The 17,339-nt window shown below is 29.9% G+C and overlaps 2 protein-coding genes across 3 annotated transcripts; both read right to left on the reverse strand.

Moving 5' to 3' along the window:
* Positions 1 to 915: 915 nt before the first annotated feature.
* On the reverse strand, positions 916 to 3,438 carry LOC100813743 (ras-related protein Rab2BV). The gene is made up of 2 exons (XM_003519321.5): positions 2,884 to 3,438; positions 916 to 1,626 (listed from the first exon to the last, which is right to left on the reverse strand). The coding sequence occupies exons 1-2, from the start codon at positions 3,046 to 3,048 to the stop codon at positions 1,138 to 1,140; spliced, it is 654 nt and encodes a 217-aa protein (XP_003519369.1). The 5' UTR covers positions 3,049 to 3,438; the 3' UTR covers positions 916 to 1,137.
* A 7,535-nt stretch (positions 3,439 to 10,973) lies between these two features.
* LOC100815516 (cucumisin) lies at positions 10,974 to 16,711 on the reverse strand. 2 transcript variants are annotated; one of them, XM_003518351.5, is made up of 10 exons: positions 16,429 to 16,711; positions 16,158 to 16,252; positions 15,762 to 15,853; positions 15,429 to 15,663; positions 14,078 to 14,597; positions 13,859 to 13,962; positions 13,535 to 13,756; positions 12,171 to 12,282; positions 11,886 to 12,099; positions 10,974 to 11,557 (listed from the first exon to the last, which is right to left on the reverse strand). In XM_003518351.5, exons 1-10 carry the CDS (start codon positions 16,696 to 16,698, stop codon positions 11,028 to 11,030), a joined length of 2,394 nt encoding a protein of 797 aa, XP_003518399.4. In that variant the 5' UTR covers positions 16,699 to 16,711; the 3' UTR covers positions 10,974 to 11,027. The 2 variants fall into 2 exon arrangements, with proteins under 2 accessions (XP_003518399.4, XP_040864803.1); XM_041008869.1 differs by having other exon boundaries at positions 16,647 to 16,701.
* Positions 16,712 to 17,339: the final 628 nt, after the last annotated feature.

The raw sequence follows: 17,339 nt of genomic DNA on the forward strand, positions 1-17,339 counted from the left end.
TGTAGGATAATGTCTTACAATTTAAAATTGTATGATGACCCTTTTCTGCCTATTATGAACCTAATTTTAATGTTTTGTTGAGAGGCAAGTCAAGCACTTTTTAATTTGACGTTCATTATTATTTTTATTAAGTTGAAAACTAGAAAGTTTTGAAATGAGGAAACTGAATTATTTTTATTTCTAATTTGATGAATACAAAATGGAGGAAATTACTCCTATATATAGAATTTATCTTGGAGTGCACAGCTGGAGCCTGGAATGAAGGTAAAACATGTATTACTTGTTCAGTAGATGCAAAACATAATGATAGGGTACTGGACAGTGACCGTATATGTTTCTTTTTTAACATGTTCACATCTTACAAGAAAATTAATCCCTTTACCTGTTGGACTACCTAATGGCAACATTGTTGTGACTAAGTTGATAGGAAATGCGAATTTTCCTGATTCTATAATGCTTATAGATGTCTTATATTTACTTTTGTTCAATTTCTACTTCATTTCAGTTTCCAAATTGGCAAGGCCTTTTATCTTTTCTGATAAGAAATGCTTGATACAGGATAGCATGCAAGATGATTGGTTGGGGTAAAATGGAAAATGGACTTCGAAAAGCTGTTTCTGAACTTATTATTTTCTGGTTAACATTAAGTATTTAACTAAAATTCCTCTAAATACACTATACATAGACAATTAATGAATCAAAATGAACAATATATACCAAGCATCTCTTTGTCAATACTAACAAAATTGTGTTATGAACGCTAAGGTTTTATTATGAATGAAACATACACCTGAAAGAATAAGAGAACATTAACTGACACACTAGAGTTACAACATTAAAGACTAAATTCCACTGAACTACTGAATCGCCTGTATTTCAAGAATGAAGAATCTGTTAACGCCAAAGCAAAGAACATGAATTGTTAACACGCCATATTCATTTTCAATTGAGATTGTTGAAGACTAGAGATCATCTGCCTCCCAGGTCTAACAGAAAAAAAAAAAAACAAAACCGACAAAAGGTAGCAATTAACTAGCAACTATTCCTCATGTGTTTTCAAATAACAATTTTTTATTTTTTTATTTTTGAGAAACTTTGCTTTTTTCCCTCTGCTTTTCTACATGGTAACCCTGTTAATTAGTTAGAGCAACAACTTCTATTGCCGCCGGCATTACCAGCCATATTCGAGACATTTATGGTAGTTCCTTGTGGAAGGCCAGTAGAGGAAGTAGCCTCTTGTGCTGCCAGTGCCTTTTTACTTATAATGTGATATATATCAAACAAAATGGTTTGAAATGCCTTATCAACATTGTATGCCTCCAATGCTGAAGTCTCTAGAAAGGACAAACCTTCCCTCTCAGCCAAACTTTGAGCATCCTCAGTAGACACTGCTCTCAGATGATTCAGGTCAGATTTGTTTCCAGCCATCATGATAACAATGTTGGAGTCTGCGTGGTCCCGTAGTTCCCGAAGCCACCTCTGCACATTGTCAAATGTTTGCCTCTTGGTTATGTCATAGACCAACAAGGCACCAACAGCTCCTCTGTAGTAGGCACTGGTGATGGCTCTGTACCTCTCTTGCCCTGCAGTGTCCCATATTTGTGCCTTCACAGTCTTCCCCTCCACCTGCATAAACATATATATGTTTCCAGGGAATTAATTATAACTCTTCTTTCTGGTGACAAAAAATATATATATATATATATTTAGCAATGGAAATTCATTTCTTTCATTTTCTTCATATAGGGAACTCATCAAACATGTCACATTTCTGCTGTTCTTACTTGTCACAGCTGACAGCCCTCAAACCACAAGCATATTATTCTCATCATACAGAAATAATTTTATTTCTAATCTTTTGGGGGAGAAATTTTGCATACTGTTATATAATTTCATTTCAATTTTTTTAGATGTAAAATCTTAATGTGTTCTTAATTAGATGGGATTACACCAGCATGGCAGTATCCCATCTCTTTATCATACATACTAGTATATAGGATGAGTTGTCAATAGTTATTAACTATTGTTCAATGGAGAAAGTATCTAAATACACTCTGCAGTTCTTCAACCTTCCAATTTGCTTTCTATTCAATCCAATAAAATGTATGATTATTGCTAAGAAATGCACCTCACACACATGCTTAAATTTCATAGCCTATTCTTGATCAAGTGGTCAAGAGTTGGATTCTTGTCACCTAGTCTTCTAAGTACAAATTAAATTTCATCACATGGTAAAAGTGAATTGTGCTACACTACAAGTGCAAAAACTGGTGTTAAAAATGTAATAAAATTATTCATGAATTTTCACCCAATAACAATGGATTGTTAGCATTTCTCTAAGTAAAAATTGAAAGAGGAAGTTCTCCTAACATCGTGAAAGATCAGTTTATTGATGATACCATGTTGTGACATGTATTAAGTAGTACAGTATGATTTTACTGGATTAGTGTAGCAACTTGAAAATATAAGAACTTCTCATTTAATAGACTTTCAATTTTCAACCATCTATTCCCATATTGTTCACAAAAAATCAATTTTTTTTTTTGGAGAACTCGTATTTTTTTTTTTGGAGAACTCGTATGTAAACGCATCCCTGCTCTTAGAATAGTACCAATTTAACTCTCTCTCTCTTTTTATTTTTTTATTTGAATGAATCCAATTGAAACACAACAAATTCAATAAAATTTAAACAATTGAGTGCATTATTCTAAAATTACATAATTATATTCCATACTAGTCAAGAGCCATTAATTCCTTCATCAAATTTTTCCCCAATCAATCAAAGAATGTACAAACCAACAAAATTACAATAAACCTCAATCCAAAATTAAAGGAAAAAAAATGAAGAACATAATATACATTGTACGTATAAATTAACTAAACCTGCAATGTTCTGGTTGCGAATTCAACCCCAATGGTAGACTTAGATTCCAAGCAGAACTCATTTCTCGTAAATCTGGAAAGGATGTTAGATTTTCCAACCCCGGAGTCCCCAATCAATACGACCTTGAAGAGGTAATCGTATTCATGGTCCACTTTGAACGCCATGCAAATTAAACGATGGAACGTAAAATAATCAAACTGGGTTTGCGGCTAGAGGGATTGAAGACTCAAACTTTGGTGCAAGTTTTGCAGAGGAGTGAGGAACAAGGAACAGGGTAGGAGAGAGCGAGAGAGAGAGAAGAAAGGGCACATTCAAGGCCAACAACGTGAGCAGAAGCAAAATTAACGGACGAGAAAGGAACTTTGAACGGACTTAACTTTCATGTGGGATTCCAACGCCCGCGAAAATCGCAACGTGTTTTTCTTTTTAATTCATTAAGTTATTAATTATTAATTAATTATCAATTACTATTCATTTTCAAAATTCATATTGATGAGAGTGAAATAACTTATAACTGCAATACCACCACATCGTGGAATAAGGATCTTGTTACATAAAACGGTTTTTTCTTTTTGATAAAAAAGGGGTTATTGTTATATATACCCCAAAATCTCTAATTGGCAATGCAAAATGAAAAAAAAAAAAATCAGCATACGTCCTTCTCGAATCACGATCATGATCCACGGCCATGTAAAATGGTGAATTAATTGGTGATTGCACGGTTTTAAATTGCAATTATACCTGTAATATTGTGATTTTTAACGTTACAATAATTATGATTAAGACTGCATGAGTCGTATTATATTTATTTCCTAGATGTCGTGGAATCTTCAATTTAAAACTGAATTTAATTTATATGCAAGTGTAAGTATCCAATAAGAATTTACTGTTACATAATCGATATCTTTTTTTTATTAATAAGATGATCATAAAACCATTGAACCAAGCTAAGGGTTAAAAAAGAAGAAGAATAGGTCTCTGTACGTCATCCAATATTCTTTTAGTAATTGAAGCCATTGACTTGATTTTAAAATTCTTGCTTTGTGACCTAAAGTCTTTGACAATAAATAATACGGTAAATAATAAATTAAAGCTCTGATGTTTTCCAAGATTCTAATGCATGTGGATTTCTTGAAAAATTCTAAGCGTTACATTTGTTTGGTTTTTAGAAGATAAAGTTTTTATCTCCTTAATTTATTATTTTAACTATTAATTTTCACTCTAATTAATGTGTTAAATTAAGTAAATTCCACCTTATTTATTGTATTTTAGAATAAATTACAGACAGTTCTTGAGATTTTTTCATATTATACACACGGTATTTTATTTATTTTATGTTTATAACAATCTCTCTTATAAAGATACAAAGATACATATAATACTTTTTAAATAACAAGGGATTAGTGTAATGTATTAGAGGTGTTAGTGCTGTAATGTTTTTAAACAATTAATAAGGTTAGTGTAAGGACATAAAAAATTATATTATAAACAATCTGATTTTTAAAAAAAAGCATATGTGTAATTTATTCTATATTTTATTATACTTTTCTTTTTCTATCCAATATTATTATTAACTTTAACGTACTTAGTAAAAATATTTTGACTTTTTCTTGGTTGTCTTTTGTGTTTAGTTTAGTGTAATTTGTTTCTTAGCTAAGACTAGATGGTGAGGCTAGCTCCTGCTGTGTGTACGTATGTGTCTTAAGTTGTCTTTTCCTTCTACTTGTTGCTTCCAGATGTTGGTTCAGACAAGTAAAAAGACGAACTGGATAGAAAAGATGACAACGAAAGGGCATACTCTAGTAATATTTTATATATAGATGTACGTCGTCTACATGGGCGATAATCCTAAGGGCGTGGAATCCACAGAATTACTTCACACTAGCTTGGTTCAAAGTGTCCTCGGCAGATCACATATTATTACCCAATAGCTCCCCATTTTCAATAGAATACATCTAAAATGACCACCTATAATAGTGTCTAATTACCTGTATTTCAAATGATTTTTTTTACCATAAATAATTAATCATAGTTCCAAATTAATGGCATATATGTATGCATCCAGAAAAATTGCACCAGATGCTTTGCTGCACAGCTACAATTTCTAATGGGTTTGTGGCAAGGCTAACAAATGAAGAAGCAACAAGGATGAAAGGTAATTTTAATATATATATATATATACTTTTCAGTCTATATATAACTCCTATATGATGTATACTTTTTGTGAAAAAAATGAGATATTTTGGCCAGGAATGGATGGTGTGGTCTCTATTATCCCAAACAGAATCCATAGTCCCCAAACATCAAGGTCGGGACTTCCTTGGTCTCCCTGAAAATGTCCGAAGAACAAACATAGAAAGTAACGGTCGTTGGAGTAATTGATAGTGGAATTTGGCCTAATTCTTATAGCTTTGCTGACGGAGGATTTGGTCCAGCTCCACAAAAATTGAGCTGCTATAACTTTACTTGCTAATAAGTATGTAATATTTCATTTGTTTGACTTCTCACTTATATATATATATATATATATATATATATATATATATATATATATATATATATATATATATATATATACTATTATTAGTATGAATAAATTAATATTATCTAATCATAACTTGTTAACGTATATACACTAGTAAATTTTATAAGTATTTATTAATATGAATATTTTTATTTTTTAATATGAATGTGTTGCTAACAGATTATATTATATTATTGTATATTTTAAGATATTTTTTAGTTATAATTTATTAAGGGACTCATACTTATATCAATTTATTAATGTAACTATAAATATATAATTCTTTTTCTCGTGTATATATATATATATATATAACACATAATAACTCAAAATGGCAAAATGGATTTAACTTCATTTTAATAATTAGAAGCCAATGTCACGTTTGGTGTATATGCAGTCATTGAGAAAATGGAGCAACACGTAATCTTTCATGTTCTTAAACGATTTTACGACAAAAACACGCATGGTTAAGAAATTAGTTAGACTCAATATATATTTTGAAAATAAATTCGGTTATATTTCAGAGTATTCTAATATGTTATAATTATTATATTCTTTTAAAACTTAATTTTTAGGACAATTATGTATTAATAATATAACTTCTTAATGTAATGAATAATGTTTTATCTAACATAATATTTTACTGAGATTGATATTATTTATTTTAAAATATATATTCTAAAATATAAATACTTCTTTAATTTTATGATTTAATTATATATCATGTTAAAATTAATATGTTTTGTCAATAAATAGGGTTTATATAATCTTAACTATCTTCTATGATATTAAACTTCAATCGGATCTAATTCAAATTTTGAAAAGAGTCCTGCTATTTAATGCGAAAAAAACCGCACGAATACATGTGCACATTTTCTAATGATTAATTAGAAGTTAAAAATGGAAAAAATAGATTAGGATACGTGCTTGAATTAGCAAAAACAAGGCGATTATTTCGTATATCTTTGGTCTAATATTTTTGTAAGTATTACCCTTTAAAAAAGAGTCCTACTATTTAGTGCGAAAAAAACTGCACCAATACGGTATGAATACATGTGCACATTTTCTACTGGTTAATTAGAAGTTAAAAAAGGAAAAAAATAGATTAGGGTGTTTGACTCCATAGTTTTGATTATGATAGGAAAAGTGTAAACTTGTTTCACGAATACCCCAACACGTGAAAAAATGCCCACATACTTTTGCTCTCGGGCAAGTAAAAAGTTCGTGTTTTAGCAGCTCTTATCTTATTATTGAATTTAGCAAGTCTTGTCTGTACAGTTTGTTGTTTGTTCATATGCCCCCATCCAAATAGCAAATATGCAAAGATATGGATAAGATAGAAACAATCAACTTTCACTGTTCGTTTTTAGCTGTGAAATCACTTCACCATATTAATCACTTTCGATCAGCAATATTATTGGTAATCATGATTTAGTATTCGACAACTGAATACCTTAATTAATCACTACTATTACTACCGAAGAAGTCTCATCTGATTTGATTTGTTAAGAATGAAAATGGAAAGAGTGAGATTAATTTTCCATCAGATGTTATTAATGGTTATAAAGAGATTTTTAAGTTTTGGTTTTATTTTATGAATTTTAAAACATTAATTTTAGTCTTTATAAATTTTGATATCTAAACTTTAAGGCATGCATAGGCCGGTGGAAAATGATAGTTTTAAGGACTAAAGTTTCGGTGTTATAAAAATATAGGCACAAAAATAATTGGTTTTAAAAGTTGAGAACAAAATTAAAATTTAAAAAAATATTGAGGACTAATTAAATATAAAAGCACCATTAATCTTTATATAAACAAATTTTCAAACCTAGGGAGTCTAGTTCATAAAGTTGGTTGCATAATGTTCATGAGTTATTCAGTGCAAGAATTTTAGAAATTAGCTAAAAAAATTAGTAGTTATTTTGTAACTACAAATAAATATGGTAGTTAATTAACTACACATTACCTATGCATTTTAATAGTAAATATAGTTTCAAAGTTTTGGATCTTGGTGAGACTAAAAAGGACAAAATTCACTATCTAATAAAATCTAATGTTTAATATATTATATGAATATATTTTTATAAATATATTTAATCATAACCTTATTAAAATGATTGGCAATTGGTACTATTAGTGTTAAAAAGAATACACATGTATTACTTTCTTCAAATCTATGATATGTCATCATGTATTTATAAGGGATCTATGATATGTCATCATGTATTTATAAGGGATGATGAGACGCAAATTTTGATTGAAAACGATGTTGTGTTAAAGTTGTATCTTATTTCCAATAAATACATGATGTAATTACGTGGGTTACAAGAAAGTAAGCGGATGTTTGATTTAATTATTTTTTGTTTTCATTTTTTATTGGAAATAGAAAATGGTGAAGTAAAAATATTTTCTCAAATAAATAAAAAACTAGAAATAATAAAATTTCGTTTTCAATGTTTTTAGTTGAAACCAGAAACCTTATTTTGAGTAAAATGAAAACCCGGTGATAATGAATGTAATTTTAAGCAAATCTAAAAATAGATTTCCTTTTGAAAACATATTTTCAGTGTTTTTATTTCTTGAAAGCAGAAAACAAGAAGTCAAATATGTTTTTAAAATTTTAATATTTTGAAAATAAAAACAATTTTTAGAAAATAAAAACAAAAAATAAAAATACAAATCAAACACACCCTGATACATATTGAGATGAAAAACACCGATTCTTGGATCATGAAAGCCATACTAAAGCAGCGAGAAGATCTGGAAAAAATAAACAATATGGAAGAACTCATGATACGAGGCAGCATCAATATGGGTAAACTATATCGTAAGCTGCAAGATTGTGGACAAAGAAAGGAATGGAAGAATTTGTTATACGGAAACATCGCGAGGCCCCGTGCAAACTTTATATTGTGGCTTGCGTGCCATGGTAGATTATCAACCAAGGATAGATTGTGCAAGTATGGAATGATTGATGATAAAAGCTGTTGTTTCTGTTCAGAAGAGGAATCGATGAATCATCTATTCTTTGCGTGTGATAACAGTAAGCGTGTTTGGATGGAAGTTTTACAATGGGTGCAAATTCGCCATGATCCAAGTGATTGGCCTAATGAATTACATTGGCTCATACGTCACACCAAAGGGAAAGGGACTCGAGCGACTGTTCTCAAAATGGCGATTGCTGAAACCATTTATGAGATTTGGAATATTCGGAACAACAAAATTTTTGGCCAAGCTATTGATATCAATACAGTAGGAAAGAAAATAATAAATACACTGGTGTATAGAGGGTGGAATAATAAAAGGCTTAGGAAATATATAGATATCTTAATGCTAGAAGGGGATAGCATATAGGTTTTATTTATTTGTCTGCCACGTTTTTTTAGTCTACTGGGTGCTGGGTGATAGCTGGATCCAAATGGGATCGCTTTGTATCTATTGATTTTTTGAATTTAATAAAGTATTTTTTATATTAAAAAAAATATCAATTATTTTAGTAAGATCATGATTAAATATATTGGTAATATCCTAAATATTATATTGTATTAAAGTAATCTATTGAATATTTTGTTATAGACTACATTTTGTAATGTAATTTATCTATTTTTTTATTTTCAATAAAAATAAACATAAATTGCAATTCTTTTGATTGTGTAAATTTTTAAAAAATAATATATCAATTCTTTAAATCAGGGTTGGTTATTAAACCTGGTAATGTTGGTGAGTCTAAAAAAAGAACAAAATTCACTGACTAACATAATCTTATATTTAATACATTATATTACTATATTTTATCAATATATTTAATCATAACCTTATTAAAACTATTAATCTAAAAAATAATACACATATATATTACTTTCTTGTCCGCGATATGTCATCAAGTATTTATAGGGGATGAAATACTACTTTTTGATGAAGAGCTATGGTATGTTAAAGTTGTATCTCATTTCCTATGGTGAAAATTTTGTGGATTGCAAAAAAGTAATATGTTTATCGTTTTTAAGATTAATAAAATCAAATACCAATCATTTAATTTTAATAAGGTTATGTTTAAATATATTGGTAAATTATAGTATAATATATTAAATATTATATTATATTAAAGTAATTTATTAATTATTTTGTTATAGACTACGTTTGTAATATAAATTATATATATGTTTTTATTTTCCATAGACAAAAAATAGCAATTCATTTGATAATGTAATTCTTGTTATAATAATATATCAATGTTTTAAATTATATATACGTTTGTTATTGATCTGATGACATTGATTCAAAGTTTAATTATAATTGGATTATTGTTATAGGAGCATTCACGGTGTGATTTGATTTACTTTTTGGTTAAAAAATCATACAAATTAAACAAAAAAAAATTATATGCAGTTCAATTAATTTGTTTTTGTTTGAATGCAGTATTAAATCAGAACCAAATCAAACCTCCTTGCAAGCCCACCAAGGACATGGTTTGTGACGTGTGAGGGCGAAAATCCAGGTACGTACCTTGATTGCATTTACTTGAATGAGATCCAGTTTTTCACAAGTGTTTCGTGCAATTGTTTGTCACAAAGATAACATCCAGGTTTTCTGTCACCTCTGTAATTATAGGAATGGTATCTGAGGTTTTCTACAGTGAATCTTCATTGATTTTCTTTTAAGCAGGGACACTGAAAATATTAATCATGTCATATCTAGGTAACAAATACCAAAGTGCAAGTTGCTTGAAATCATTCATGCCAGGATAAATTCATCTCCATTGTAAGTGATTTGAAGCGTTTAATTTCGTACTCATCTCCACAGAAATTTAAGCCATCCAAGGACGCTTTGACATAATTGGAATTGAGCAATGTTAACTGTTCTTGACAAAATTCATAAATAAATAATTAAATATGTTCCTCAACCATGACACTGGATGTACTCCTTAATTAACACCATAAGTAATTCGTCAGTTCAATCAAACACTTTCATTTTATAATCTTCTCTACTTGATTTGTAATTATTTCTATATTGTGTTATAGGGATGACAAATAGTTTTTTTTTTCTTTTTTGGGGGGTAGCAGCACTTTGCGAACCTGGAAACGTTATCCATTGCACATGTATTTGGATGGTTGTCTATTTTAGTAGGCTGCTTCATCATTGAATTGGATGCATCAACAAAATGGTGTGGTAAAAGCAATTAATACATATGCTGGGTAAAATTAATGAGGATAATGGAGTAGGGTACGAATTGTATAGGTGCAGCGGTTGGTTTTTGTTTTCCTTGGTATGTATTTTGTTGATTTAAATGTTCGGTGCAGGTGAATTCCAACCAACCTTGGTGCCTCAAAGCAGCAGTTTGGGCAGATCAACGTCAAAGACTAACGCCTCAAGGGTACTCTCCTGTATTAAATTCTCATTTCCCTTCATATTAATGTATTCTTTTCTCAATAATATTCAATTATTTTATACTAATTAATTTCAATTATTAAAAATATTCACAAAAATGTGCGTTCCTGATTGTTGTCATGTTTTTTAAAAATATGTAATATTTTTAACTATTAAAATTCTCATACAAACATTCAGTCACTCAACTTTCATTTTCATTTATTTTATATTGTTTCACACTCTTAGGATCAATCAATTATTTGGTGCCTTGTAGGCTACAATTGGGCTTCTAACTTGATGCTTGCCATCATCCAAAATCAATGTAGCAGAGATTATTGGCACGTTAATTGTCCCTTCAATTATGACGTAAAATGACTTTTTCTGGCCTATAGATGTGAAGGAAAGAGTACTAGGTTTCACTTGAATATTGAACAAGGATGGAGCAATTACTTTGGCCTTATAAGTAGATGTTGCCGATCCCACATTTGTAACTGTTCTTCGATAAGCACGACTATAATCTAAGCCATTAACAGAAAGAGCAAATGTTGGGAGGTTTAATTCATATACAGCTTTCTTGTTAGCTCGTCCACTACAACTGCTATGATCTTCTGTGAGGATTCGAAGCTCTTTATCTGTATACCCCTCTCCACACAAGAACTTGATATAATCTGCTTCGTTAATATCATATACTAAACCAGGATTTGCGGCCTTAACAGGATTAATTAGTCCTGCTCCATATGCAAATTCAGCTTCAGGATTAAGAATAGGACTCATTGGAGTAGCTGTCATTAGAATGCAATAAAGATGGTCAAATTTGGCTGAGTAATTAGATGAGATAACAATAAAGGATGTGGAAAGAAACTCCTACGATATGTGTAACGGATTACTGGACTAAAGTTGTATCTTAGAAGAATTATGCAATTAATTACTAAATTATAATTTAGTTTTTTTATAAAAAAAATGAAGGCAAATCCTGACACAGCGGTAAAATTGTGTCTTATACCTTCCCGTTGCGAGGAGTCTCCGGGCACTGGACAAATTTGTTTTATTTTTGTACTTTAAATACACTTAAAGGTATATATATTATTACTAATTTAGCAAAGTCATTACCAGTGGTTATCAACGCAGACTTGATCATAGCAGGAGACCAACTAGGGTGAAATGATTTGACATATGCAGCTGCTGCAGTAGCATGAGGGCAGGCCATTGAAGTGCCAGAGATTACATTATATTGTACAGCTCTTTTGTCACCCTCAAATTGAGAAAGTGAGGCAACTGGAGACCATGCAGCTATAACTTCAACTCCGGGAGCAGCAATGTCAGGCTAAAATATCAATAACTAATTCTAATGAGAATTTCATAGATTGAAGGATGATAAATTGATCTGGATTATACCTTTAGGGTATTTGGTGTGATTGGATTTGGACCTCTTGATGAGAATGAAGCTATGAAAGGCATTAGCCCATCATTTATTTCTTCACTCCTAAATATTGTGGCTGTTGCATTTCTAGCAATTGGTAGAACAATAAATGAGAAAACTCAGAAAAGGTTGAATTTGATAGGTTTAAAATTTAGTTGATAAAAGTTTGATTTTGAATCAATCTATCATTTAACCGTGACTCATCTATTATATATATATATATAACGTTTCATTTGGTAGGACACATACACAACCTTGAAGAAAAAAGAAAACAAAGAAGGAAAATCTGAATTTCAATGTAAGTGGCTTGTTTTGGAACCTACATAATACAGGCAAAACTACAAGAGTTGTTAATTTTCTGTACATTAAGCAAAAATCCTTAAATGAAACACTATGACACATGTCGAACAATTTTTTTTATCTAATATTTATTAAAAATATTGTTAAATTTTTTTAATATGAGTTAAACAAAAATTATTACTAAAGATCATATGTGTAATAATAAAAGTATATTTTTTTATAACGACAAAAATGTTCTTATTTAGAGTTTTGTTTTATCATATTTATAAAATTTTAAATATTATTTATATAATTATATTTTTTATCTAATGAATTAAATAAGAATAAAGAAACTTTTTCTTTCTTATTTCTCTTCGAATCCTGACAGCTTAAAGTTGTTTCTTTTTAATTTCATTTCACAACCAAACACACACAGATTACAAGTGAAGTCTTGAGCTTTTTTCTTGAAAAAGAAAAAAGTTAGGGAGGATATAAATAACTTATAGAATTGGGAAGGCTCCACCAAAAGGGATAATGTATTATTAGATTTCAATCTTGAACTTTTTTCCTTTTGCTGAGTTATCTTAATATTTAAATGTATTGACATTTTAAAAATAATAAAAGTGCATGTGAACAGAACAGTCTCCTTTACTAAAATATATGATATAAATAATATAACAAAATGCACTATTAAAACGTAACATGAATAGTTTTTATATCTCCTGAATGAAATTAAATAATACAATTATTTTTTTACAAAATTATACAATAAGTTAAAAAGCCAACGTACACCTAATTTACTCAAGATAGATCGATGTGGATGCAATAATTTTGTTAGAGAAAAGTGTGTGTGGCTGTAACATGAGGGAAGATGCCAATATAATTCTCGTCGCAATACATTTACTTTATCTAAAATTCCGCAAAAAATTAAACTTTATCTCAAAAAGAGGAGGAGGGGTTGAGTTTGTGATATATTGACGAGATTAAAATTAAACTTTATCTCAAAAAATTAAATTTATTTTTCCCTACAGAAAAACTAAAATAAAATATGGATTTATACCTGGTTGAAGTTATGTAAGAATGAATGAGTCTTTGATCCCACTGAGCAATCTGCAAAGCAGGTAGGGCATATGTTCCGGGCAAATCTTGAGGGTAATTAATTCCAAATATAACACCAGTTGCCCCAGATAAAATCCCCACGTCTTCAGGAGCTTGAATTAGGTCACACAGAACAATCTTTCCCTTCACTGAATGTTTATCCAAAGAGTCCTCTACGCAATACCTGAGAAATAAACAATGTATCAAATTGAAATTCAATTTTTTCCTAAAAAAAAAAAAAAATAATAATACAACCAATAAAACTGTAGAATTCATTTGCTGATACCTGGATGTGGAGCTGTTATGTCTTCCAGCAATATTAGGTATATCTCCACCGTAAACCAGTGGATAGAATTTTTTCTTAAGATCATATGTGTTAATTGAAACTCCCTGTAGATATAGGCAAACTCATCCATTAAACTTAGCCTTTCTTTGAATACTTTTTAAATTAAAATAAATTCAAATCAAGCTATATATATGGAGAATTTACACAAAAGATATATACCTCATAAATAGCCCCATTGCCCAATTGCACCTTGGTGACAATCTTTCTGTCAAAAGTGCTAGCAGCCACAGAAACTAACCATGGTGCATAATTTGTCATTGAGTAAAGAGAAGGGCCCAAATTGTTGCCAGAATTTGAGGTTAATATCCCCCTTTTCATTGCATGGAAACTTCCTATATTATTTGAATCATGAAAATAAGGATCGTGTACTATTCCAGAGGCTCCAGTTGAAATAGAAATGATGTCTACTCCATCACTAATAGCTTCATCAAATGCTGCAAGGTTGTCAGCATCACCACACCCTGTGAGCCAACATACTTTGTACACAGCAATTCGGGCAGATGGAACTCCTCCACGAGCAGTCCCTGAGCCAAATCCAAATAGACTTGCAGAGTTTACTGAGTTTCCAGCAACTGTGGATGCACAGTGTGATCCGTGACCTTGCGAGTCTCTTGGAGATATGATATCATCTTTGGTAAAGTGATTTTCCAGATTGAAGTACTTTGCACCAATTATTTTGCTGCATAAAAATATTGACTTTCATAATGAATCTACTTTTTTTTTTCTTTTTTTTTTTTTTACAAAGTAAACATCCAATTAGCACGGAATATTCAAGTTGGAAAGTGGCATTCTCACTCTATTATTTTAATTGCATAATATGAGTATTTTACTCTTTTTCTCTTTTAGTTATGTATTTTACACTGTATGACACTAATTAGTCAGAAAGTTGACTTTTTTTTTATAAAACTAATGTAATTTTTTAATTAATTATTAAATGAGTAGATTTTTAAAAAAAATTATAAAAATAAATAAATCGTCCTATGACAGACGATTTCATATATATATATATATATATATATATATGTGTGTGTGTGTGTTTTTTTTTTTCAAAATATGATTTTCTTTTTCAACTTTTTTTTACTACTACAAATTTCGTTATTAGGTAAAAAATAGACAAACCTCCCATTTTCATTGATTTGTGAGTCTATTGTATAACTTATGTATATAAAAATTAGACCTATGCAAAGTAATCTAATTAGTCAAATCAGGTTTTGAAATAAATCATACTAAACTTAAAAATAAAGTCTATAACACCATTCAATAGGTGAGACTCCTTGACTTAAAAAAAAAGAGATAAATACAAAGAAAATGGGAATTATATATAAAATTAATATTGAAATCCGTACACTACATGGATTTAAAAAAGTAAAAAATAAATAAATTGAATAAAATAAATAAATAAATTTTAAAAAAACTATTCAGATGTGGACTGAATAATTTTAATAATATTATTGATAAGAAGGAAAAGAAATGTAAGAGTATAAATATAATTTTAAAAATAAATGATTACTTGTTGCAGGTGAAGTTATGACAAGATCCTTTCCATTTGGTTGGTGGAGGACCAAATCCTTTGTCACTGAAGCTCTCAGACTCTGGCCAAACTCCCGTGTCTAATACTCCCACAATTATGTCACTCTCTGTGGTTGCTCTTTTCACATTCTGAGGAAGGCCCACGAAGTCCCACGACCTTGTTGTGTGAAGACGATTCTTCTTGTTTGGGAAAACAGAGATAACGTTGTCCATTTCTGTTGCAATTCCAAAGTAATTAACATTATGCTTTATCTTCCATAACATATAATGAATAATTAAGAAAAATAGTTGTGTGGAAAGGAGATTATAGTACCTGCCATTCTTTTTGCCTCCTCTTCTGTTAACTTCATGACGAATGCATTAAAGTTTTTGTAGCTGTGAAGTACAGCTTCGGGTTGGAAGTCGCTGGATGCATGCACATGTACATTTGGATAGTCAATCTTATTGTACTTTTGGATAATGAACAAAAATAAATAATCTAGCTCTATTCTACTATTGCAGCGATTAAGTTAAGCATTGATTTCTTTATTCAGTAACAAAGATATTAAAGCTGTTGTGCTATATTCAGAACTTGTGAATTATGAAGTTGCCAAGTACTGAAGCGCCTTGCGATAAGGCTGGAATGTAATACAAACATGACTTATCATAATAGAAATTAAAATTTCATAATCAAACAAGGATTAGACAATAGACATAATTAAGGTTCAACCTGCCAAGAACCTTTTGAGCCATGGATGTATGAAGAGAAGGTATGGAAGTGGAGTCCATGCCCTTAGGATGATCACCCATATAGACAATGTAAGTCTGTGTGGAGAAAATGATAAGATTAAATTAAAGGAAGGAATTTAAATTTAAGCACCATTATTGTCTTAATAAGCAAGATACTAAAAGAAGGAAACCACAGGACAAAGGAACATATGCAACTAATTAAAGAAGTGTCGAATAAGAGGTAGGAGTATAAGATATAAGTGTGTATTTGCCTTCCGATCATTGTTGGAATGTGCATGATTAATTATCGCGATGCAGATAAGAATGAAAAGAAAGCATGGCCTTAAAGAGACCATATTTGCCACTGCTATGATATCTAAGTGGCTAGCTAGCAGATGGCAAAGCTTTAAAGGGGATAAATGTGTGTCTGTGCTAGTTCCACTTCCATCAAAGGGCATGTATGGCGGAAGAAAGTGAACCACTGACTTACATTGGCACATGTGTATTTTAACAAAAATCCAATACCACTGCCCACTGGTCATGCTACAATCATTCCCTCCACTGTTGTACCAGATCTGGTGCATGTTCACTTTTGTTATACTTCAGCGAGATGCTCATATAATTAAATAATTCAAGAGGTAGCTATATTTAATAACATTACTCTTAAGTCAAGAGATTAATTTTTGTTATCAATCTTGAGTGTGACCTTATATTGTTAACACGCCAATGAATGCATCCGTTTATATGGATAATAAATGAGTTTTTTTTATTAATAGAATTTACTGTAAATTAAAAGTACAAAAAATTAAAAAATAATATATCTATTTTTTTTATATTTCCTATAAATAGAATAAAAAAGTGCATTCATTAAGTGAGCACTCCCTTCTCTCTTGTATCTTTGATGTATGAAACAAACAACTAACTAATTAAGATTAACAAAATAGTTAACTTTAATTAATAATGTCATATATAAATTTAATAATGTCATCTCCTAAAAAAATAATGTCAAATATAAATTTAACTTTTATTTCAAAATATTTATAAAACTAAATAGTTTAAGTGATATTTATATTTAATGACACTACACATTATTTAAGGAATAATTATTGTTCTTAGTGTAATTATATTCTTAATAGGCAAACAAATACATCCACTTGTATTGAAAATTAATCTCATTAATAAA

The sequence above is a fragment of the Glycine max genome, chromosome 2 (assembly GCF_000004515.6).
Source record: "Glycine max cultivar Williams 82 chromosome 2, Glycine_max_v4.0, whole genome shotgun sequence".
NCBI classification, from domain to species: domain Eukaryota; kingdom Viridiplantae; phylum Streptophyta; class Magnoliopsida; order Fabales; family Fabaceae; genus Glycine; species Glycine max.

Excerpts from the sequence above, each read along its gene's own strand:
- LOC100813743 (XM_003519321.5), bottom strand. The coding sequence starts at position 3,048 with ATGGCGTTCAAAGTGGACCATGAATACGATTACCTCTTCAAGGTCGTA. Across the intron at positions 1,627-2,883 it reads TCGCAACCAGAACATTGCAG|GTGGAGGGGAAGACTGTGAA; the intron begins GTTTAGTTAATT and ends ATGTTTATGCAG.
- LOC100815516 (XM_003518351.5), bottom strand. The coding sequence starts at position 16,698 with ATGACCAGTGGGCAGTGGTATTGGATTTTTGTTAAAATACACATGTGC. Across the intron at positions 14,598-15,428 it reads CATAACTTCACCTGCAACAA|CAAAATAATTGGTGCAAAGT; the intron begins GTAATCATTTAT and ends ATTTTTATGCAG. Across the intron at positions 11,558-11,885 it reads GTCTGCGTTGATAACCACTG|CTACTCCAATGAGTCCTATT; the intron begins GTAATGACTTTG and ends TTCTAATGACAG.